Source organism: Tubulanus polymorphus, chromosome 2 (genome assembly GCF_964204645.1).
Source record: "Tubulanus polymorphus chromosome 2, tnTubPoly1.2, whole genome shotgun sequence".
NCBI lineage: Eukaryota > Metazoa > Nemertea > Palaeonemertea > Tubulaniformes > Tubulanidae > Tubulanus > Tubulanus polymorphus.
Window position 1 is genome coordinate 770,789 of NC_134026.1, and position 24,853 is coordinate 795,641.

General features: G+C 35.5%; 3 protein-coding genes across 5 annotated transcripts; 2 read left to right on the forward strand and 1 right to left on the reverse strand.

The window, feature by feature from the left end:
- The first annotated feature begins 155 nt into the window (after positions 1-155).
- On the forward strand, positions 156-11,098 carry LOC141900728 (serine/threonine-protein kinase unc-51-like). Of its 3 annotated transcripts, XM_074787746.1 has the most exons (28): positions 156-286; positions 1,100-1,254; positions 1,359-1,451; positions 1,657-1,707; positions 1,784-1,816; positions 2,023-2,059; positions 2,142-2,192; positions 2,273-2,392; positions 2,485-2,558; positions 2,717-2,877; positions 2,992-3,074; positions 3,175-3,228; positions 3,307-3,425; positions 3,606-3,707; positions 3,785-3,824; positions 4,064-4,275; positions 4,395-4,485; positions 4,568-4,696; positions 6,095-6,217; positions 6,683-6,820; positions 6,998-7,185; positions 7,268-7,387; positions 7,470-7,522; positions 7,600-7,718; positions 7,988-8,136; positions 8,432-8,476; positions 8,587-8,677; positions 8,872-11,098. In XM_074787746.1, the coding sequence occupies exons 2-28, from the start codon at positions 1,165-1,167 to the stop codon at positions 8,946-8,948; spliced, it is 2,643 nt and encodes an 880-aa protein (XP_074643847.1). In that variant the 5' UTR covers positions 156-286; positions 1,100-1,164; the 3' UTR covers positions 8,949-11,098. The 3 variants fall into 3 exon arrangements, with proteins under 3 accessions (XP_074643847.1, XP_074643849.1, XP_074643848.1); XM_074787748.1 differs by lacking the exon at positions 6,683-6,820; XM_074787747.1 differs by lacking the exon at positions 6,095-6,217.
- Positions 11,099-11,266: 168 nt separating this feature from the next.
- LOC141899677 (acyl-CoA dehydrogenase family member 10-like) lies at positions 11,267-20,434 on the reverse strand. Its single transcript, XM_074786108.1, has 21 exons — positions 20,369-20,434; positions 19,378-19,571; positions 18,956-19,104; positions 18,677-18,868; positions 18,000-18,158; positions 17,586-17,748; positions 17,412-17,506; positions 17,216-17,331; positions 16,841-17,022; positions 16,276-16,426; positions 15,775-15,920; positions 15,519-15,692; positions 15,246-15,449; positions 14,666-14,832; positions 14,405-14,545; positions 13,994-14,131; positions 13,818-13,908; positions 13,414-13,572; positions 13,130-13,302; positions 12,541-12,762; positions 11,267-12,295 (listed from the first exon to the last, which is right to left on the reverse strand). Exons 2-21 carry the CDS (start codon positions 19,535-19,537, stop codon positions 12,143-12,145), a joined length of 3,135 nt encoding a protein of 1,044 aa, XP_074642209.1. The 5' UTR covers positions 19,538-19,571; positions 20,369-20,434; the 3' UTR covers positions 11,267-12,142.
- A 247-nt stretch (positions 20,435-20,681) lies between these two features.
- On the forward strand, positions 20,682-24,838 carry LOC141900862 (F-box only protein 21-like). The gene is made up of 11 exons (XM_074787908.1): positions 20,682-20,851; positions 21,214-21,468; positions 21,552-21,676; positions 21,761-21,919; positions 21,993-22,129; positions 22,468-22,604; positions 22,700-23,030; positions 23,398-23,526; positions 23,684-23,751; positions 23,851-24,008; positions 24,093-24,838. The coding sequence occupies exons 1-11, from the start codon at positions 20,682-20,684 to the stop codon at positions 24,278-24,280; spliced, it is 1,857 nt and encodes a 618-aa protein (XP_074644009.1). The 3' UTR covers positions 24,281-24,838.
- Positions 24,839-24,853: the final 15 nt, after the last annotated feature.

Sequence of the window (24,853 nt, forward strand, 5' to 3'; positions counted from 1 at the left end):
ATTTAGTGGCACGTTGTTATTGGTAATATGGTTAGATTTTATACAAAGTTAATTGAAATGTGTCAGAATTAATTCTGACTCCCCTTTTAATTTAGATCGATTTCGACGTTTCGTGTCACTAGTTATTGTTCTTATTTCTGACAGAACGTAAACAATAGAAAATTCAATCATATGTTTTTTTGTTTAGCAAAATAAGCGTCTTATTGCGTGGTTAATTTACGGATGATGAAATCGACGAAGTGTTTAGTTTACTCAGCTCGTATACGTGTATTTGTATAGTCAAAAGGTATTGCAAAATTTCAAGATTATTTCCGTCAAAATCACTTCGAATAACGATAGGTAGCGAAATAATTATCATAAAACATTACAGAACTGTGATCAGCCATTTTAAAATGATAATTTGGCAATTCAGTCAGAAATGTTCGAAAAATGTATCTCTTGCTTATATTATGAGGGTAATCAGTGATTATGATTAACAGTGGGGTCTGATCGGTCAGGGAAGGGGAGTTTGTCATGACGGATTCAGGTCTCTGCTCGACATGACAAAGGTCTATTTGAAGTATTTCGCTACTGAGTTGTTGTGTAACTGATTTGTCTATGGTTATAAATGTAGATAGGCCTATTATTTAGTTCCTGGAAGATGTGATAGAATTGTTGTTGATTATTGGATATATGATTCCCATCAGCTATGGGATAGGCCTACGACGAGTTGCACTTTGAAAAAAGGCTCTGGTCCCTGGACCCTGAATGGGCTTATCAGGTCTGGGGCTCTCCCTGTAGAAATTTTCAAGAGAATTTGATTTGTAAACGGTGCTGTGTTGGTGATAGACTTAAAAAGCTTTTAGAATCAGATAGCCTTGTCATACCAACCTTAACTGTGGTTTGTGAAAATATCCTACCATGAAACTAAACCACAGACAGTTTACTGACTTCGTAAATCCAACCTTTTAGAACTGCATCGATCTGTCTCTTTTCACCTCTGTTCTAAACTTGGCTATATTAGAATATTAATGGAATGGAATGATTTCTATGTATTGTGATGTTTCAGGAAGTTCAGTATCTTTTGAATCCTTGTTAATTTCAATGTATCTACATGCAGGTATACATCAATTATGAGTGACTGATTTTGACGTATAGAACTGCGTGAATCACAACAGTGAAATAATGGAGGTTGTTGGTGATTATGAATACAGCAAAAAGGACCTTATTGGTCACGGGGCGTTTGCTGTAGTTTTCCGCGGCCGCCTCAGGAAGGTAAATTAATAGATATTCTCTGATTCTCCTTAATCACTAAGCCATCAATTGAATAATGCTAACTGTAAATACAGATTGATTGTATTCATTTTACTGTTTTACAGAAACCTGAGGTCACTGTTGCCATTAAGAGTATAACAAAGAAGAACTTGGCAAAGTCTCAAAATCTGTTGAGTAAAGAAATCAAAATATTGAAGGTTAGTAAACTTAAATGTGTATTAGTGACCTCACACACAGTGCACTTAGTAGAATTGTGTCCAAATAGAACTCCAAGATGTCTCGTGGCTCACTACTGCTGGATTGGTCTCATATTTTAGATTGCTCTATGAGTCATGTGTTTGTATTGTCATTAATGCTATTGTATAAATTGTAGTATTGATTATAGAATTATTGTGTTTATAGGAATTATCAGATCTACAACATGATAATGTGGTCGCACTTTTGGATTGTAAGGTGATTATCATTTCGGAGAATGCAACTCAAATTTGCTTATAACTGAATTCTATAAATTCCCTTTTGATATTTTCAGGAGACAACTCATCATGTTTACCTAGTGATGGAGGTAGGTCTTGGATTCAATAGACAAGTCACTGAGGAAAAAACCTTTTATTCAGGAGAAAAACTAAGATTGAAGTCGTTTCTTAGTTTTTCTACACAATTGTGGGTTTTTTCATCAATTGAGTTTGATATTGTTTCATTTGAATATTCGACGGCTTAATTATGTTGATTGTTGATATCGATTTATATGAAATTGATACCTGTTTTCAGTATTGTAATGGTGGTGATTTAGCTGATTATCTTCACAGTAAGTATAAAACATTGACCGCACACAATTAAAATATGTCTGCAGACTTAATAGCTAGGCTACATGTTTGATTAATTTTCAGCTAAGGGCACTCTGAGTGAAGATACTATCGCTTTGTTCTTGCGTCAAATAGGTAAAAATTAACAGCTTTCCGATTGAGGTTTGATTTTGGAATCAGTTTTTTGGAATATAATGTCTATGTCTCTTTTAAAGCTGGTGCTATGAAAGCATTAAACGCTAAAGGAATCGTTCATCGAGATTTAAAGCCGCAGAATCTTCTTCTAGATTCGGTCAAACCAAACCCGATACCAACTGACATCAAACTCAAAATCGGTAAGTTGAATCAGAATGAGCTCGATTTGATTGTTATAATCAATCTCCATTAGGAATTTAATTATTTATATTCATGAATTTATGGATTTCAGCTGATTTTGGTTTTGCTCGGTTTCTCAGTGATGGTGTGATGGCTGCTACACTTTGTGGATCTCCTATGTACATGGTAACTATTATTGAACTATACTTCTGATATCTATGGGGAATGATATCTATGTAGTTAAGAAGCCTACATCAAAACTAGTCCTACTTCTATATGTATCCATGTAAATCATTGCTTGTTATATCCCTAAATAACCAGAAGAAATATGAATTTGTTTTCAGGCTCCTGAAGTTATCATGTCTTTACAATACGACGCTAAAGCTGATTTGTGGAGTATCGGTACAATAGTGTTTCAATGTTTAACCGGAAAAGCACCGTTTCAAGCCCAAACTCCGCAACAGTTAAAGCAATTTTATGAAAAACACGCCCATCTTGCACCGAAGTAAGTCAACAAAGATGATAAGATATTTATTTCATGCGTTAAGTGCAAATATTTTATCTTCAAGTGTTTTCTACTCTTATCTCTCTTATTTACAATATGGCTATCATTTTACAGTATCCCGAGTGGAACTTCCCCGGAACTTAGAGACCTACTTCTGCAGATGTTGAAAAGAAATGCAAAAGACAGAATTGAATTTGGTAAGCATTTAAAAAGCGGCTTTAATTGTTAAGAATGAAATGGAGACAATGTTCAAAATATGATCTGCAAAGTTTAATCTTTCACCAATTTCATTTGCAGACGATTTTTTCCGTCATCCATTCTTGACTCAGGGAACTAAATCTGAAACTGGCTGTAAGTAAAATAATCTTTGAAAATGAATTGATAGTGATAATGAGCTGATATATGATAATGTATTTGATAACTCTGTAGATGCAGTCCCCGTACCGCGAAATCGAAGAACTAGTTCAAGTTCCGGGACGTCGGAATCTCCAAGTGTTAATACAGTCAGTGCGTCTCCGCTGTCTGGTAATATGATCTGTACACCACCGGTAAGTCAATCCTTTACAATAAACCAGGATCCGGTTCTAGGTTGAAATTTGTGAATGATGCAAGGGTTAATTAACACTGGAAATAACTACGTATCGTAATTGTAGCTCAAACTTTACTGAAAACTCTTCTCGACTTCTCAGAAATATTGTCTGCTTTATTTGCTGTTTGATTTGTTACAGCAGGAGCCGAGACGTTATCGAGAATCGCCACAAGAGCCCGGATTCTTTAAAGTCGGTAAAGAGGAAATGGAAGAAACGATAACACCGAGAAGTTTATCTGAGGTAAATCTTGTCGCTCCTAAATCTGACCTAGCCCGATGATCTTCAACCGTTTTGTAATTTGTGATCATTTGTTTCAGGATTATGTCATGGTTCCTGAAAATCTGCCTGAATCCCAAGGTAAATGAAGCTTGAATAATTAAATGCAGTAGACTCCACTTACCCAGGAGTCGATTGCCTCGTGATGTATCATAAATTTTCTAATTCCTCGTGATAATGACCCATTCCTGCTCTGCCCGCCCTAGAATTCCTGTACCTCTGAGATAATCTATTTATCTCGTGGGATCAATATCAAGTAGGGTCTGGTGTATATATAAGGTAGACATGTTAAAAATCCATAGTGAAAATTTTGATTTCAGGTTATGTGTCAGGGTCGGTGAGAGCTAGAGGAAGTCTAGATTTAAACGGTCGAATAAAAAGACGCGGAGGAGAATATTTGAACGAAGCCCAGACGAGTCCGAATAGACCCTCGACGCTGAATGTCAGTCCGTCGTCCTCACCTTCATCGCAACCGATTCCCGTTCCTTCACAAGTCAATCGTAATTCACCTGCGGCTCAAAGCCCAGCTTCGGTAAGTAGCAAAAACTTAGGAAATAATAATTAAGAGAATTAAGCGTAAGGTCCAAGAACAAATTAATATTGGAAACCTAGATTTGAATTGTAGCTTTACGTGTTTCAATGATTTTGTAGGTGGAGAAATCTCAAGGCGTTCCTATCCCGATGAAAAGGACAACATCAGCTTGTAATGTTTTGGATATCGGGTCGTTGTCCCCACCTGCAGGTAAACAGAAATAATCAGTCATTTGCTGTGATAATCGAATCCTTGTTTCATTCTTAATCTTAAATATCTCTGTTTATTATAGTTCAATTTACGATTGGAACGCCCCCTAGTAATAATATGTGGAGGAGGAATAGTATGAGTGGTGGAACTCCGCCGCTGCCTCGTCATCCACCCCCGGTCTCCGGTTCATCACCTCATAGACGTTTCTCCGGTAAGCTCTCGTCACATTCACTCCGGTTTTCGGTTCCTGTTTGCTTTATTCAACTTTACTCTATTCATATTTGTTGCTGCAATATATTATTCTGTTCGTGCAATAATTAATTGAACCGGTGGCTTTTTTACGCTTGGAAGCTTTTCAGAATTATATCTTTATATCAAAATTACAAATTGATATGTATTAACTAATTACCCTCAACCTGTTGCGGTAAAAAGTAATTGAATCATCACATGAATGGATTAATATATAGATTGATTAGAACATTGAAGGAATCTATGTATAAACACTTTTCAGAATCGTATTCTAATATCAAAATTACAAATTGATATGTATTTACTAATTACCCTCAACCTGTTAAGGTAAAAAAAAGTTGAATCATCACATGAATGAAATGGATCAATTTATAGATTGATTAGAACATTCCTTATTGAAGCAATCTATAGATAAACACTTAGGTTTTCTGTATGATTTATGACGAGTCTTTAAGAATTAAGATGACTCAAAAATATTATGATTGTTATTTTTGTTCACTGATGACAGAAAAAGGGGCAACATGTACGTATAACACTGTCATCCGTAGAGATGAAACATGTACATGAAAAAACGTGATGATGTTATCTTGTAAAAATGGGCTATGCATGTAAAACGTGCCTCCATGTTTGATGCATGATTGGGCTATGTAAATAAGAAAGAGAAAAGAGATTTCTAGTCGTAATCATGTGAAATCATCTTAGAAAGGGATTAATTAATTAGACATTATTCCTGATGCTTATTGAAATGAATCGTCAGTACAGCTATGTGTGTAGTATCCATGTTTCAGCTTGTTGCAGAAGGGTCTCGGTGTTGTATTAATTCTGTCAGCTCAAGTTAATTCAAGATTAGCTCAATCTACTGGAGTCTCTTTAAGAAATGAGCAATCTGTCATAGTTGATTTGAGCTCTCAGTATTCTGAAGCAGCACTTGTGTTCACTTTTCAGTACTTACCTGATGATAGCTGTCTTTACCAAACTAACGTTGTAATTACGATGACTGAATATATCAAAATCTAGAAGGACCACATCCTACAATTTGTGTGTTCACCACGCAATAGCGTCTATACCAAATTATCATAGCTATTTCAACTATGGGGAAATGTGGTCCATTGACTCATGTATGGTCCGCAAGGTTCTTAGGAATCTTTTCCTCATCTTGGTGACGACTGAAATTTTGTATTTTTCGTTCTTACCTAACACACTGGCCTACTGCTGTTTTATCGATATTTCAAAGATTTCAGTTCTCACTGGGATCCTAGGTTAAAGATACTTTGATAATGAAGCCCGTCACTAATATTCGTTGTCATCTATATACATGTATATATCTTTCTTATCTCTATCCGTTTTCAAATGGCTGCAGGTAATAACTCGTCACATGTAATAAGCCCGTGCTCACCGCATTCATCGTCTTACGGAAATATGAACCTGGGGATGACTAGACGCACGACAACTTGTCCGGATATGGGCATGTTGAAAGAAGAAGGTGTGTGAAAAAAATATAGAGTTGGTCACGTATCCAGTAGTTATATCATCTTCCAGACGGGTTTCAGAATTTAGAATATTTGAATATTGATTTTAGTTGATTGTATTCTTTTCATAATTCTATCAATAATTCACATTTCTTTCCCCAATTTTCCGTACTATAAATTGCTGCCCTTTCGAATACACCCACTTTCTCTATTTGGAATATAATCAAGTAGCCCGAATGTATTGAGTGTTAGCGAATGTTAGCTTCATACTTAGCTTCAGCTGCTTTGCATGTTTAAATGGCTTCAGTTTTATCTGCTTTAGTTTTACACGCATTTCAATGAATTGCGTGATGATGCTGATGCGTCTGCTTTATTTGTATCAATTCCGGATTCTTCGATGGAAATGAATGAATTATTCGTGGCTTTGAGAATGAACCGAGTTGTTAATGTGCTCTCCGAATTATTATTGTTTTTATCAGTTTGCGAAGCTTACCCAGCTACTACGGGTAGAAAGAGGTCATTAACTGAACCACAACTCGCTCCTACCGAGGAGTTCCCAACAGATAAAGACTACTTAATGAGAGTAGCGTTCGGACTCGGCCCCAGACAACAACAAGGTAATGTGTTCACTCCCTATACCAGCCTACTCGGGTATAGTCCCAGAAAGCTTATGCATTTGCTTTTGAGTGGGTGTTTCGATTTATGATATTTTTATTTTCAAAAAGTAAGTTCTCAATTTCTGTAGTTAACGGAACAGATTTGATGATGAATCAATGTATTATTCATGTTTTCAGGTTCTCAATCACCGTCTAATTATCACATGGTTCCGTATCATTCTGTTTATACGAGTCAGAGAGGTCCCCGTGTTCGTCGTCGGAGTATCAGTTCTTTAGATCCATCCCCTCCGTATCAATCTCCTCCGAACATGGAGCCACCCCCGATGTTTGTAGCTCCAGAGCTCGCGGAGGAAACACTTATGGATGTAAGTAGTAAATAAAGAAATTAACATCCAGCGTAGGGCATACCACTGTTTAAGCAAAAGTGTTATTTCTTTGTCTTTGTAGAAAGAGCACAATGAAACAGTGTCCAAGTTAAACTTTGTTTTGGCTCTCGTTGAATGCATAGTTGAGTTAGCCCAATCACGAAGCAGTCCTATAACAGTTGACGACTTAACAAACACAAAGGTAAACAATTCATATGTTGTTTTACTGGTAACAACAATTTTTATGTTATAATCACTTATGCAATGTTTTGCTACTTTTTCAGAAGCAAAGCGCATTTACATTGGACCATATATCATTCATAAGTGAAGGACAAAGGTATGTGAAAAACTGGTTATTTATGATCAGCTGTTTTTAAGATGTCAGTCAAATGACTATTCACTCATTGTTTACAGGCGTGTTGAACAGATGGTGCTATATTTCCGAGCTCTACAAATGTTGACATCATCTTTGAACTTGGCGCGAAATGAAATCACAAATAGCCGACTTCAACCTTCAACCGCTGTCAAAACAAGTAAGTAATTAGTAATGAATAGCGATCCTTAGATATAGTCACAGTATATGATAGTCCTGGACCAGTGATGTACCGGTATGTTATCTTCAAATGACCAGGGTCCATTTTCATAGACTTTCCTACGGTTCGATCCTTAAACTGGGTAAACAGCTACCATAGTTACAATGAGAAACCATGGTAGTAACTGACCAATTTCAAAATGTTTGCAGAGATTATTTTGCCGATGACTAAAAGTTTTAGTAATGTTTAAATTGTATCTTATTTTATAGCGTTGAAGGAATTGAATAATTATTATCGTCACTGTCTGACAATCTGTAAACAGTTGTACGCTAAAGAATCTCCGCTTCAGCTAACTGGTGTTAATGTTCAATCTAGCATCACAGCTGAAAAACTCATCTACGGATATGCGATAAAGATGGTCAGTTTCAATTCATTCACTCTATTTTACACATCAACAGATTGCTATATTTACGAGCATTGAACAAACAACTTACAATTATGAAGTACAACTAATACAGGATTGATGTTTTAACTCATGCTAGGAGCCATTTTTAAAGTTGTTTCGACAATGGCTCATAGCCTTTGAGTTGAAATGAGAAAATCCTCAATTAGTTAAACTTCGTAATTATAGGTATTTTCTTCAATTGAATTTGACAGTCGCTTGTCTGTGGAAACCTATAACATTTATGCCTTGCATATATTTCTGATTTTAGTGTCAAACTGCTGCTTTGGATGAAATATTCGGAAATCCTCAAGAGGTAAATTATCACAAGGCTTTATTAGTTCTACCATAGTTTTCGACAAAGAAAATTTACTATAAAAATACGGATTCAATAATACTGACTTGTGTCATTATTTGTTTTTCTAGTGTTTCAAGAAATATCGAAATGCTCAGATTCTTCTACACAGTTTGGCGCAGCAAGCAAATCATTCACACGATCGACAACTCCTTGAAAAGTGTAAGTTCTCTTTATCTACGGTATCAACCTGTTCTCTTTATATCTTCCGCATCACTGGAGAATTACTCAAAATACTGGTAACCACTCAAAATGCCATAATCCCTGACAACCATAGTCATAAATATCATGAATTATATTATTATAGGCCCTATTATAAAGTTTTTTGGTTCATTAAGAATTTTGTTCATTTTCAGATAAAGAATCAGTTGAAAGACGTCTTTATAATCTACAAGGTCAATCTAGCTATTTGCACGCGCATGGCACATCTTGACAGCTGATTACTGTAGTGTAATGAGCAAAAACATACAACAGGAGGTGTTGTACTGCCATGAGCGCTGTGCAGTAGTTTAGTTTCAGTACTGCCCCGTGTAATGTCTCTTAGATAAAACTTTATGTAAGTTTAGGCTATATTAGTGCATGTACCGAACAATCAAACAGAATTTCTTGAAATTGTAAAGAACTCAAGAATCAAGTTAAGTTAGAGTAAGATGTATTAGTCTCGCAGTACATCGGTCTATAGCATACCGGTACGTACATCAGATATTACTTGTAAATAACCTATCAATTAACTCAAATAAAGTGAACTTAAAAGATAACTATAAAAGTAAGAAAAGACATAATTTGATAAATAAGGACTCACTGTTCTACTGTTTTAGATAATTTGTGATGCGTAGAACTAAAATACTTAATCATGATGTGTCTGTGCATGAATATCCAGTATACCCGAACGTTACATACACTTGTATCGTATACATTTAGGTTTGTAAATAAAGATTTGTTTATCTGCGCTAAATTATTTCTAAAGTCTATATAGAAATTGTTGATCAATAATTTAAATGAAATGTAATCCACAAATTTTACTAGTAATTTATATTCAATATCATTCATTAACGGTCATTTTCATCGATTTACCCAAAGAAGAGGCAACATCGTTTTGTAAATATTTTTAGGATATAATCGTCGTCAGTTTATGAGCAAATAATTTTCTATTTTAAAAGGTTTTTTTGAGCTGTAAATCTTCATCGCTTCGAGTTAAGTAAACATTGATGAACAACTGAAAAATATCGGTTGTTTGTGATATTTCCTTATTTATTTATAAAATTCTATGATAAAAAAGTGGAATTTCTAAGGTAACAAATGGAGAAAAAATAGTTTTGACTGTTTGTACATAATCTATCATACAAAAACAACTACTAGTTAGTGAAATTTGTACATTTTAATATCATCTATTGTATCATAAATTTAACTTCAGTATTTCTGTAAATACACTCGAAGGTTTTTCATACGCTTCGTAGATGCATTTGTTTCACAGTTAACACTTAATATCTTAAAGCCTTTACTCCGCAACGCGTGATGTAACATATAATAATACATTCATTGTATATTTTCAAAGATTATTATCAAAAAAAATATTTAGGTGTAAAAGGGATTGGAAAGTATGTATTTGTGTTCATAGATCTACTATATGCCGTATTTACAGAATTTTATGTTGTTGATGATGTTTTCCCGATGGCTTAGTTTAGTTCGCACAATGTGTAAATTCCATATACTTTTTAACTGATTTGTATTTCCTGTAAGTATAAAAAGTGTTTTTATTGTGTTTAATCGATTTTCTTTGTTCTTTAACATTTACTCATAATACCAGTAAATATCCAAGGATGCTATGTACTGCACATTGGAGTTTGTGTCATGAAAATCTTATGAGAACTTTCAGATAATTATCTATATATCTGATATATCAACATTAACATTAATTTCAGAGATATTGTATGTCTAAAGATTCTAAAAGTCAACAGAATCTTGTATAGAACTAACTGTACTTTAGATTGTGATACCGGTAGGTGAGAAGTGGCATGATAACTAAATTTGGTGCTGTTTCACTTTGTGTTCTCTAGTCTCTGTCAAGCCTGTGCAGACGCTTGTACAGAATATTACAATATAAAGAAAATAAATTGAAAATCATTTGTGTGTGAAGTGAGTAACAGATTGTAACTGTGAATAGTGGCGCGTTATTAGGAAACTATGACACATAGCTGTGCGTTTGTAGTGAATAACAGAATGTTTGTTTGAAGTGTAAAAAACCAATGAACTCTTAGAACGAGTCGATGGTAAAATGGTAAAGCTAATAGTTTTTGAGGTATCAATAATGAGCTGACAGTCCTGGCAGGTTACAGTGAGGTGCAGCATTTTATCAACCTCTAGATATAAGGAGTTGAATTGTGTTCAATGTGAATTGACTCATTCTTCTCCATTATACTGAATGTGTGCATAACATTGTTATAGACTGGTTCCACCCTAAATTTAGTATATATTACTATGAAATGATAGGAACCAGTCCAAGTTGTTTAGTGTAAGGTTTGAGTGTGTAAGTTTAAGGGTACAGCCGAATACTGTACATGTCTACATAAAATAAAATGTCATCATAGAAAACTTTGCGTTGTTGTTGTGGTTAGTTATCTCTCTGGGTTGATTTTGAATCTGCATTGGTTACGGGACTATTTCCATATCCTATTTTTCCTCAGCCTTACGACCAGAAACCACGAATACAACAAAATAAATCTGACAAAAACAGAATAATATAACTATCTTATATAAAATTTATTCATGATTCTGTTAATATTTCAACAAATAGTTTCTAACTGTTTTTCAGCAAATGTGATTTTCAATCATCCGAAATACCAAAGTGTATTTGTGAATAAATCTGGCAAGCATTTATCAATAAACCTTAAATCATTGGATAAAACTAAATCATATATGTCACTCAATTAAATATTGATTAAGCTCATGTACAGCAAATGGAAACTTTAACTCTAAGTGTATATGGCACATGGCACAGTTCATCTACGAGGAAGGGCGGTTTCACGATAAAAACTCATATATTGGCACTTTTATCTATTTGGCAATGCAAACGTATTACACATACCAGTGCATTTTATATTTCATAAAACAGATTTATCAATATACTGAACTAATTGGTTGATGCACAAAATGTTTTACCAAAAATACATGAAGATGAACTCTTCACTGCGTATTATTGGTTATACATGTACTAGGATTGTAAAACATACTCAAATCACTTGGATAATTGGACAAATATTTCATTCCAAAGATGACTTGGTCTATTAAGTCTATTGTAATAGTTTGAGTTTAAGTCAACTTTTGATATAGAAACAATTATGCGATTTATTTTAAATGCATCATGCCTTATAGGTGAATTAAGATGGTGGAATGTATTTAAATCTTCGACCTTTAGTGAAGATGCTTCATTGGTGCAAAATACAAAACAATTCTCTCTCAAAATTACAGTTGAATTGGGCAATAATCGAGGAATTCTAATTTTAATAGTGATTTAACGACTGATCAACACTTGATACATAAAATCTTTGTTTCATGATCTATTTGTATAAAATTATTCATCTATAATTCAAATATCTCACTGAAATTATGATTCGTTCAGATTTACTTTTAGAGTTTAGCATTTTTGTATTTTTTCAATTCTTTTCTCGCGATGGCGACTCGATGAACCTCGTCGGGTCCGTCCGCAAGACGTAGAATACGTGCCCACATGAAAAATGCGGCTAGTGGGAAATCGGAACTGAGTCCAGCCGCTCCGTGAAGCTGAAAAATAAAATACGTCGGCGTAAATTTGAGGCTTTGTCTTGACTTTCTAAGAAATATGACGAGTTTTCAGCAAATTTCAAATCCTACGACGACTAGTTATTCAACAGTGCATTTTACTCCCTCCACTCTTGATTAGAATTAACATGAGCGGAATGAGTAAAACCTACTGGTAAATCATTCATCCACAACGATTCATCAACTGAAATCAAATACTCAAGAGTTAATTAGATTCACACATGTACCTGAATAACACGGTCTAGTACTCTTTGAGCCATGGCTGGAGCCGCGACCTTGATCATCGCTATTTCTGAAGCTGCTGCTTTATTACCGACTGTGTCCATCATGTGAGCGGCTTTCAGTACGAGCAGACGCGTCTGTTCTATATCTATACGAGACATAGCGATATCGGCCTGAGCCGTACCGAACGCTGCTAACGGTTTACCAAACGCAATACGATTCTTAGTCTATAAACAATGAAATATCACGATGAGTTCTCAAAGGTGAATTGTAGTAATCTGTCTATTATTTCAAATTCTAAGAACCATTAAGATCATTATGTTATTTTCATTTCTCTGATGGCGAAGTTTAGACCAAACTTTGAAACTGTCAGAATAAACCGTTAATCAACACCAGTGGGTTTTCATCATTAACTTAAAGATCAATTTGAGCTCATTCAGAGACATAATTTGCTTAATTTTCGATGTGTGATGTCAAAATTTTTGATGACAATTAGTTCAATATGGACAAGATTTTGAATGAGTCGTCCTATTGGGATAGCCGGTGGCATGGATTGCAAATTAATTAAGTTCTGGGATTGTTTTATGAACATACCCTGTGCAGCATCAGTTCGAAAGCTCGTTCTGCATTACCGATTAATCTCATACAGTGATGTATACGCCCGGGACCGAGGCGTCCTTGAGCTATTTCAAATCCGCGACCTTCTCCGAGAAGTATGTTATGCAATGGAACCCTCACGTTATCAAATACCACTTCAGCATGGCCATCTACGAAATAGTAATCAAAGTTTTCACAGAAACCGATTTAAGATACCCTTACAATTGAACTCAGTTCAGTCATCACATAACTTAAGTTATTAAACTGTTTCAAATACTCACATGGAGCGTCTACTTCACCGAACACACTGAGAGGTCGAATAATCCTAATACCAGGACTATCCATCGGAACAAGGATCATACTCTGCTGTCTGTGACGTTCTGCGTACGGATCAGTTTTACCCATAAATATACACAGTTTACATTGAGGATGAAGAGCTCCTAAAACAGTTACATATACAATGTAATTATAGTTTTATATTAGAGTATCAAGGAAATAAACAGAACCCAGTACATAGATATGGGGGCTACATAATCCATGGAAATGTGTTGAAATATGGCAATTACAACTTTTTAATCGTTTTAATGGTGGTCATCACCCAAGTTATGGATTTACCCCAAGAGGTAAATTTGATATCTATCCTGTCTATGAAACACAGCCCAGATATAGAGAGAATTAGGCTTACCACTAGTCCACCATTTATGTCCATTTATCACATAATGATCGCCTTCTCTTGAAATCGATGATTCAATATTTGTAGCATCAGATGAAGCAACCTACAAAAACACGATCAAGTATCATAAATATAATCTCTGTATATTTATAATTAGAACTCGGCTGATGATGAAGTCAGATTGTTACCTTCGGTTCAGACATGCCGAAACACGAGCGTATTTTCCCCTCCAGTAACGGCGTTAACCATTCCTCTTTCTGTTCTTTAGTTCCGTATTTCAGTAGAACTTCCATATTTCCGGTATCAGGAGCCGAACAGTTGAATACCTACGAAACGGAATGAAATTCACTTCAAATCCTATGATTTATCAACATCTTTGGTAGAGAGTTCAAATAGTTCAAAATCCATAATAGCAAAAAGAGTACAATTCTCATTTCCGAATATTTATCGTCTATATTTATTGTAGCAAACGTTTTTGTGATTTGTATCTCCCCTCTTCCGGTGTAGTGCCGGAGGGGAAATGCAACTCCCGAAAACATATTTACTCATTAGAAAATTAAATTAGTACTGTTTGCTATTTATGACTAGTGAAAACGTACCTCCGGTGCACATATAGATTTACCCATCAGTTCACATATAAATGCGTATTCAACATTAGTTAATCCAACTCCGTACTGTTTCATTGGATCAATATCTGTAGGTATGAACAGGTTCCATAAACCCTCACTCATAGCTTTTTTCTACAAAATGATAAATATTTCACAATTCTAAACGTTTAAAAGTAACTGATACTTTCGTAACTAGATCCAGGAGACAAAAAATAAATAAATCGTCAAGAATCTGAGATGAATTTTACTTACCTTCAATTCCTCGATGGAATGATGAACGGACCATTTGTTTTTCGATTCTCTGTGACGTACAAACTCGGCCTCTAATGGAATGACGTTATCGCGAATAAAAGAGTCGACTTTATGATACAGATCCTGTACGTGAGGTGATAAACCGCAAACATCTATCGGGATTTTACCTGAAATAGAAATAGAATTGAGTTCCAGTAGTTGAATCAAATTCGAACAGAAAGCAATTGATAAAATCTGAAGAAATCTGACTCGCATAACAGTCAGTCAAAATGTAGGTTAGTGTTTATTCCAATTTTCCTTCTACACATGTGCAAAGATGCTGAACTTAGTTAAATTAAAGCCAATTTCAAGAATATTTGGATCCAAAAATCGAGCCCAGAGAAAAAGAATTGTTAGTATAATGCCCTACCGACAGAGCCATCGAGGTCAGATACTGATTTACTTCTTTTCTACTATATAGCCTTATCCCTTAACTAACCATATTCTAAGCCTAAACCCAATTCTAGCATTATACCTAACCAGTCAGTAGTCACAATAATGATTGTCTTAACAACAGTGAGTTTCAGTGTATTATATTTACCGTATTCAGGTCTATTTGATTGATGAATCTCAGATGTATCTGATGAATGAGTATAAGCGCTGCTACTGCTCGTAGAAGTCGGCGTTGGAGACGTCAATCTAGACTTACTGCTACTTCGGCTTTTCGAAGCTATATCACAACCCAAATTAGCGAAATGTTCAGCTAATTTTCCGATGGCTTGAGCATCAGCTGAACTCGATTGGCCTGAAATGTAGAACCAAACATTTTTATGAACCATTTGATACGTTTGATTTGAACTACTACACTACATACCTTGTAAAGAGCGCTTGTAAACTCCTTGTACAATCGAGGCAATTCGATAACAAACAAACGCCAGGTAAAAATTCATGTTCGTGATTTCATCGATGCCCATCTGATCACAATATTGCTGAATATATTTACGCATTTTAGGAATACCCAACTCGACGATATTCGCTTTACCAAAACCTGTTAATGTTTAATGATATCAATATCAGATGTTGAAGATCAATGCTGTCGCTAGAAGATAATTACTAGATCAATATCTAACCTGGTAGAGTCGGTATTGTATTCGGTAAGATGTAAGGTAAACAGTTCGTAGCTAGATCGGATAACGGATCTCCTAACGTTGACATTTCCCAATCAAGTACGGCTAAAACTTCCGGTCGATCCTTGTGGAATATCAGATTATCAATTCTAAAATTACAAATTCATTTAATCATGTAATAAATTCAGGGAATCCATAATTCTACCCGATTTGTAAGAATCCAAAACCCACACTGGACCCATTTCAATACAGGGTCGTGCCACTTTCCACCCATTTACAAATCCTGTCAGATTTTTTCTGATGTTTCCAAGTGATTGTAAAAAATTCCCTGAGTGAATCAAGACATAGTCAATAGCATTACCCAAATTCCCTAAGTTTCCAGGTTTTTGGTAAAAACCTAAAAAAATTTCCCCGATTTTTCTGATTCCCTGATTTTTCCAGTCAGTGACTGTCCTTCAGTAGTCGTACTACCGGTAGATAGTGATGTTTAGTCATTATTATTACCTGAAATCTCCATGTACAACAGTACATTTCTCTTCTGTCGGAAGTCGATCTTTCAACCAAGATATCAGAGTATTCATCGGTTTAATCTCATGAGTTTTACTCGCTTCAAATTGTTTCTCCCATCGCTGCAAATTTCTCTTCATGTATTCACCTATAACAAACAGAACCACCGGATAAGACGGAGGATCTCATGGTACTAATTAGAGTCGCCACTTTCTGCCAATTTACAAATTCTGAATTTCCCCCGAATTTTCTATGTTATAACACAGAAAAAATACTTGGTTTGAAATGTTACAATCTATTCAGTAATCACGAATCCTGCATTGATAAAGAAATGCATGGTCAATATCCATATTCCCTGTGTTTTCCAGTTTTTTTTGCAAAATTTGTCGAATTTCCTGAGCTTTCCCCAAGCTTCCAAAGTTTTTTCAGGTCAGTTGCCGTCCTGCTAATCATTTGATCATGTACAAAATGTAAATTTTTACAACCTATCCTAGATAATTGAAATGAGATCATTACGCCTCTGGGCTGCACCGATGCAGGGGGATACCGTGGAGAGACCTACCTCTTTTACCGAAGTCACCGAGTCCAGCTGCATCGATATCAACTTTATGTATTTTACTAAGTACTTCGTTCATAGCGGAATAAATAGCAGTTCTTTCACTGCTTGTCATTTCAGGCAGAAGTGGATTCGTATAAACGACACCAGAGACGTATTCCATCATATAAAACGGCGTTCCTAACAACCTAGAAATATTCTATCAAATTTCATCAACCCTCGATTGAGATTTTACGCAAACTGATTTTATGAGTTGCAGAGAAGCCATTACGACCCGGTGTCAAATCAATAAATGCAAACACTGGTAATACTTGGTTCCAAAATACCACCAGTCTTCAAATTTACAGAAATGATTTCGGGTTGGAAGGCTTCGTAACCTACGTAGAATCTTCATTGAAATGAATCATTTTCGGTACAGGAACACCTTGTTCTCCTAACGCTTTCATCACGCGGTATTCTCTCTCTATCGCATGGGCCGATGGTAACAGTTGACCGGGCTACAAACGCATAACAAAAACTTCTCAAAATACAGTCACTGTTTGTCTCGTGTTTGTTTTAGTGTTTGTTGAGAACTTACTGGTTTTTTACGAAGCACGACTTCTTTACCCGCATATTTAATGTGATATGTAGGATTTGATTGACCGTGTTTGTAATATCGAATAATAGGTTTCTCTACAAAATAACAATATAATTATTTTCAGTTTTCTGAATTTATGGTTGAAATGTTTAGTTTTTTGAGTCAGTATTTTACCATTAGAATGAACTTTCAGTGTCCAGTTCAGATATTTCTGTAACTTGTCCAGGTTCGGCAGTTTGTGCTGTTCCGGTACAGATATCGTACCCGGACTGAAACCTTTCAGAGGAAATCCGAGAGCTTCTTCTAATTCACATACAGCTTTATCAACAGTTTCAACCTGTTTCAACCATAAATACAGCATTTACACAACTGAATTACACAAGAATACATTTCAAGATTATATTCAAGGGGTGCTTTCCATTAGGTGGAAATGTGGTTGACATTAGAAACTTTCCTTATTATTCCAGTCATTGATAATGAATTCAATTTGTAAATGATCTAATATTCATCATCTTATTCCAGGTATGATCAAAGGACACCATAATAAAGGAATCAGACTTTTCCAAAAGGGTCGCTACAAAAACAAACCTTAATCGTTTTCATTCCGAGTTCTCGAGCATTTTTCAAATTCAATCCCATATCGTCGAGGAATATAGACTGTTCCGGTTTCACGGCTAACTGATCCAAAACGTGTAAATATATCCTCAAATCCGGTTTCTTTAAACCAACTCGACATGATTCTATTATCTACACACGGAAAAATATATACAATCATTTCAAATAAGAAGATAACGCACATCTTCAGCTGAAGGAAACTTTTCTGACTTATTCTTTCCATTCCTATTGTGGGATTTTATATCAGTCATTCCAGGATATAAGGAGTTTTCAAGGCGTCTCAATAGAGAAAATTTCAAATTTTGAGGCTTCCACTTCCTGGAAGTGTCTGCATCACATTTATATCCATTAAGACTACCTAAACTTGGTTTCTAATTTAGTGACTGCCTAATTGGGCAAAAACAAATTTCGACTGTAGTCTACTGAAATCTAATGATCTAAAATTCATCAACTAGACATTCAAACTAGACAAAAATAATCGCCTTTTTCTCACAATTGAAGGAGTTTTCGGCCATTTTGTTCTAATTAAGGGAGTTTCAAGCACTTTTAAAAGCATGTTCCATTTACAAGGAGTGTTTAAGGAATCAAAAAGTTATAAGGGACACTGCTATTGTGGAATTTAATATAAGGGAATTGCGAGTTCAACTTACCACATCAAATATATGCTTTTTGATCGGCATAAATGACTCATGTTTGTTAATCATCCAGTTATTTGTAAGAAGAGCTGTTTTTATACCTTCCGCTTTCATACAAGCCACAGCGTCGAGCATTTCAGGTGACGGTGTCGCCAAATCGCTATGGAAACTAGGCAACAATCCGGTCATATCCATGCGACGACCGACCTAAGATTCAAACGAAATATTTATCTTTAGAAATCTGTCGTTTCCTTAGTATAATAATAGTAATGAATATTAGAAAATGGTTATTACCTTTTTCTCACATTCCTCGGAGAATTTCTTGGCAAAATCTTGCGGAGTAATTTCTCCGCGCTCTAACGTCATCCAAGCGCCATCTTCTCCATTCTCTCGAATTACGTCCACTAAAGTTCCCTGCGGCAAATTCAATTTTTCTTCATGAGCTAATCATTAATAAAAAGATGTATAAATTATTTCTCAAAGGCAAATAATATTCAAATTGAAAGTACTGCTCTGTGCTCAATATCATTCAAGCTTTTTAGACCAAGAATAAATAACTGAAAACAGATTCTGTCAGAGAGAACAGAGCTCTGAGATTTGCACTGAATACACAGTGCGCGGTCATAAAATTTGTAAATTTAATGGCTTTGAAGAGAAATTCTACCCACCCCTAAAGAATCACGGGGAAGCCCATATGAAGTGAATGGTTTAAATACCTGTGAATATAGGTTCTGGTGGCGGCAGAATAACTCCTCCCATGTCAAATATAACGGCTTTAATTTGATTGACAGCTGAAGAGCACAGCAGCCTCTTACTCATATCTATATTCGATCCTAATGTTTTCATTCTCGAATAAAGTCTCAGCATAGACGTCATGTCTGCAGCTCGAAATGAAAACTGAATATTTCACCTGAAACACAATCAATAATAGACAATTTCACAGTCACACTCACGGGAACTGACTGAGATACTTCAACTAATCAATTTTCAGCGTCAAATCAAACAAACAAGGGTTCATACAATTTGGAGTCTCTGATTTTCATAGGGCTAAATATGCAAATTCCCATATAGCTATTAAATGAGGAAACCACTAAGGCAGAAGTTTATGAAAACAGATTTTTGGCCTACAGGACACCTGAAACCAGAAATTATCCAGACCACATTCTTAAATTGCATAGCTTTTTCATAAATTCGGGTAGCCTACAAGATTTCGAACTTAATTTTTGAGAATTGAAAAAAAATTTATGAATTTCCATAATCTTTTCAGCATTTTCACGACTAGTGAAACCCTTAAGAATTTCATAAAATTAAATTCTAAGAGTTTTATGCCTTCTGCCTGCATAAAGTGACCTCAAATATAAATAGGGCAAAAGAAGATTGCTTTCTGTGAAATGGAAAATAACCTGGACGAGCACTTTATTATTGGCAAACTGAATTCAATCTATACAATTTCGGTTGATTTATTGGACATAATAGTAACGACGTAAATGAAAGGAAGGGGATTAATAGGAGATAACAAAGCTCAGGAGGAGCTGCAGGAGGACACAGCAGATGATAAACAACGACGTCAACTGCAGCCAGCAGAGCCTGGATGGAATCTCTTTTTATGGAAATATTACACATCTGTAGGGAGCTTTGAACAGACTATAGTATACTCTAATAACATAACGCGTCAAATACATGAATATGAAATCGAATAGTAATTACCTTAGACCATTGAAACTGAATTAAAACAGGGACGATGCCTCGTAATCTCATTAATCTGTTTCTGACAGCCAGAAAATGAAATATACTGAATCGGGCTACAGGTCGGACTTCATATATCACCGCACCAAAATCCACTGATACATCAAACAATTCCTGGTTAACTATTCAGTAAATTATTAACCCATTAGGATAGATATCATAAGATAAATTCACTCAAATAATATCAACTTTTATTCATGCAACAAAAGACAGAAAGATGGGTATTGATTATTGTGTTATATATCGGTCGTCCGTGCACGCGTCCAAAACCATCATGGCGGACATAAAAACAAACTTATGTCATTTACCGCAAGAAATATTGGAACAAGTGCTGAAAAACGAGCGCTTGTGTCACAAAGACCTGTGCAATGTATCTAGAACGTGCTGCTATTTGAGTCAGGTTTCGAGAAGTAATGAATTATGGCGCACTCTGTTTAAAAGAAGGTAAAATACCCCTTCAAAAGTTGACATTTCGCCGTATTATTGACAGGTGGCAGCACCATCCGGTCCTCAATTTTTAAGCGAATTGACAAACGCTTAAATTTGGATCATCCAGTTTCCCAGTACCTAGGATACTAAATGATTTGTTAGCTACTATTCTCTCCCAAACTTAGACAAATACCACCAGCCCCACGGCCTGTCGTGTACTACTGTGAAAGTGAAAGAAATGACGATGACAGTCCAACAACCCGGCGCTTATGTCGCTTTTCAACCCCGAGTTAGAATACCTTTTCAGACTAAAAAGATATTATGCGATAGATATAGCATCGCATGAATTCTACTTTATGTTAATGACATATTTGTAGGTATCCTGTTTTGTACAGGATGTTAGAATTATCAAAAGTTGCTGAGGCTAATGAATGGCGAGACCATTATAAATGTCGACATATTATGTCGCGGTCAATTAGACAAGAAAATCAACTGCTATCTCCGAGATTTTACCACAGAATGGAAGTTCCAGATAGTGGATTTAATAGTTTAGTTGTGCTCGAAGAAAGTCATCCATTCGGTGAAATGTTTGTGAAAGATGAACTGATGTCACTTATTCATGAAGATTCTATGTATGTATGACCTGATGATGTTAATTCAAATACATCCACGATATCCAACTAATCGTTACTGTCTTACTTTTGATTTTTCACAGGTGTGACAATTTAACGGAGAAATACTATGCCGCGAAAGTATTACAATTTTTTGAAACAAAACGTTTAAAAGGCAAATGGAGGGAGCTATTAGGATTACCGTGTAATCAGCAATCTCTCGAGAAAGGTATCCGTAAAATAGTGTTTGAAATGACTGTAATTCCACAAATCTTATTTATTAAACGCTTTGATTATGACTGTGGTAATTCAGGTGCAATATTCATAGCGCAGTGGTGCCAAACGTGGAATTATATTTCGGAAATGGGAATCTGTGAAGAACTGGATGTGATAGCTTCGCAAGTGAAAGCTACTGTTAATCAGAGACATTCTTCTCATCCACTCGTTCAACTTACACTACCTTGTTTCTCAGGTTTGTTTTAGCTTCACGCGTTGCCTGTCAATCTGCTGAACTTAATATCTAAATGTGTTTCGATCAATTTCAGAATTGAATGCTGATTATTGGTCGGTCGGTCAAAGTCGACAAATTCTAGATTGTTTAAATCTTGTATTATACACAGAGTTAGGATTTTATGGCAATGAAGAAGATTATTATGACATGAAAAATTCATTTATTGATAAGGTGAATGTTCTGAATCATATTTATTTAGAGCGTGAAAATTTGTATGACTTGAGGGATACCTGTTGGATGTTATATTATTCAGGATCAGAATAGAATTTTTGAATAGAGTCAAGCCTACTGTATCTATAGATTTATATGAATATACAGAGATGCTAGTTTTCCGGAAATATCCGGAATTCCGGAAATTTAGGATCGCCGATGTCAATTCCGGAAATTGGGTGAGAATTCCTCGCGGCGTTCTAAATTCCGGAATTTTGGTACTTTGGCCCTAGCATCTCTGGAATATATTTATCAAGATTTTTAAGATACACGAAATACCCAATACATTTATTTTCCAGGTTTTAGAAACTAGAAGAGGAATTCCAATCACGCTATCGATTATATATGCAAGCATCGCGAGAAGACTTGGAGTTCTGTGTGAACCAGTCAACTTTCCTAGTCATTTCTTACTGCGTTGGAAAGAGTATCCTGCAGAGTAAGTTTCAATTTCCGTAGTTATTGAGTTACTCCTTACTTAAATCAACTGTTGATACCAGAGTGAAAATTAGAATTGTTTATTTTAACTTTCAGTTCAGAGAATTCATCCTATTCATATATAGATGCGTTTGATCGCGGTAAACGTCTGTCCCAGTTGGATCTTCACTCTGTATTTCCGCAGTTATTTCATGTGTTGACCCGGCAGCCGGATTCATTACTAGCAGCGGTTGAACCCGTGAAAGTGTTCGAGAGAATGGCGAGGAATTTAGTGAACATCGCTCGTCAGAGAGACCGAGCCGGCGGTGATGCTATGTCGTTATTGCGTAATGTTGTTGATCTATTCGTTACTATATGTCCCGAAGATATGAACATGAATTTACTGTTAGTTCGAATATCTACTCATCTCGGTATCAATTTAACTCAGGTAAAAAAATCAGAGGTTGTCCATTTATTATGTATTCAACAGTTTGGTAGGCGCTATACCTCCTTTCTCTTTACCCTGGCCTTGCACATCTGATCCCTTCATAGTCAATGTTCTAAGAGAAACAAATGCTGTCGATATATTTGATGGATGGGATAAGACAAAGATGGGTTTGATTAAATAAGTTTTCTTTACTGCATAATTATTCAAGCTCCAAAAAGCTTCTGAACCCATTTTGATAAGAGATTTTACACTTTCAAGCATTTTAGCGTAATCAAACTTTTAGCAGTGAAAAGGTTAAGAGTTTCTTATCTCTCTTTGACAGCGATGTTCATACTTGTAAGTATTATTTACTATCACTATTCTATAGATGATGGAAAGGCTTCAGACTATTCCGATGGTAATGGGCACACACATGCTCGGTGAATTAACCGTTACAATGGAACAACTTCGTTATCGGCAAGTTTCATTGGACGATGACGATGATCAGAATTCAGTGGTAAATATCGTATATTCATTATTACAAATCTACCCCAATATGAGCTACAGGTAATACATGATAGAGAGTGCAGGAAAATGATTAGAACATATCAGCAGCTGAACCTTGCCTTAATAACCTGGGAGTGAAAATCATTTTGTTTTTATTAAATTTGTAGGTTGTGAAGAAGAGAAAACCTCGAAGTAAAGTTGAATTTTCAGTTGGTTTGATTATGAGGCATAAAAGGTAAACTTAGAGTATTTGATGAAAATGTGTCGATCGTTTTGTTGGACATATGATCAGATGGTTAATATAGTTGTTAAGTGTTTATGTAAATGGTTGTAGGTATAATTACACGTGTGTTATTTATGGTTGGGATGAGAAATGTGAAAGCAGTCGTGAATGGATCGAACAAATGGGAGTTTACAATCTACCGAACAAAGATAAACAACCATTTTATAACGTCCTCGTTGAAGATGGTTCCAACAGATACGCAGCGCAAGGTAGAAAAAAGTGTCGAAAAATCTTTGAAAGGAGACTTTAATTTCTGCAATTCCTTCACACATTTTCCTATTGTTTACTTGTAGAAAATCTTACCCATTGTCCGCAGCCGGTAGAAGTGACTCATCCAGAAATCGGGAAATATTTCCGCAAGTTTACCGGCTATTGTTACATGATGAATGCGGAGAAACAAGCCGAATATCCTGAAGATATGGATTTAACAATCGAAGCGAATCCTTATCCCGGATTTTATGCTTTCGGCGACTCACTGTAACAGTAATCTTCTGATTGTTTCAATCCACTCTCAAACTGGGTCCCTACAACTCCTTGATTCCATAAATAACTCCTTCGAAATGGAAAATTCTTTTAAAGGTGCTTGAAACTCCTTTAATTTGAGCAAAATACCCAAAACTCCTTCAATTATGAGAAATAGACAATTGGAAATCTAGTTTGACCCCTAAATCGTGAATTATAGTGATCAATGTTTTAACATCATGTCCAGGCTACATTGCAAGCATACTCTACTGTATTAACCTTTTTTGACCAATGTAAATTTGTGCCAAATGTTAAGCTTATTATTATCAATTGCGAGCAAAAAAAGTTACTATTTCTTATGCTATACAATGATATTGTTACATTAAGATGATTTTTCTATCATTAATGATAGCAGTGATTTTATTGTGATTTTGTGCGATTGATTTTCTTTTTAAGGCATGTAAATTTTCAGCGTTTATACAAAACATTTTGTAAAGACGATCTAGAGCTAAAATAGATGATAAACATTGTGAATATGTAAATTATTTTGTACAGAAAGGAAATATTGTGCATAATATGGAGTGTTTAATAT

What these genes read in the sequence shown, in the direction of transcription:
- LOC141899677 (XM_074786108.1), bottom strand. Translation starts at nt 19,537, where the DNA reads ATGACGTCTATGCTGAGACTTTATTCGAGAATGAAAACATTAGGATCG. An exon ending in TCGTGCTTCGTAAAAAACCA is followed by an intron (nt 17,332 to 17,411) that starts GTAAGTTCTCAA and finishes ATGCGTTTGTAG; the next exon opens with CCCGGTCAACTGTTACCATC. An exon ending in CATTTCAATGAAGATTCTAC is followed by an intron (nt 17,023 to 17,215) that starts GTAGGTTACGAA and finishes GAATATTTCTAG; the next exon opens with GTTGTTAGGAACGCCGTTTT.
- LOC141900728 (XM_074787746.1), top strand. Translation starts at nt 1,165, where the DNA reads ATGGAGGTTGTTGGTGATTATGAATACAGCAAAAAGGACCTTATTGGT. An exon ending in ACGACTTAACAAACACAAAG is followed by an intron (nt 7,388 to 7,469) that starts GTAAACAATTCA and finishes CTACTTTTTCAG; the next exon opens with AAGCAAAGCGCATTTACATT. An exon ending in TTCAACCGCTGTCAAAACAA is followed by an intron (nt 7,719 to 7,987) that starts GTAAGTAATTAG and finishes CTTATTTTATAG; the next exon opens with CGTTGAAGGAATTGAATAAT.
- LOC141900862 (XM_074787908.1), top strand. Translation starts at nt 20,682, where the DNA reads ATGGCGGACATAAAAACAAACTTATGTCATTTACCGCAAGAAATATTG. An exon ending in TCAGCAATCTCTCGAGAAAG is followed by an intron (nt 21,677 to 21,760) that starts GTATCCGTAAAA and finishes GTGGTAATTCAG; the next exon opens with GTGCAATATTCATAGCGCAG. An exon ending in ACGATGATCAGAATTCAGTG is followed by an intron (nt 23,527 to 23,683) that starts GTAAATATCGTA and finishes TTAAATTTGTAG; the next exon opens with GTTGTGAAGAAGAGAAAACC.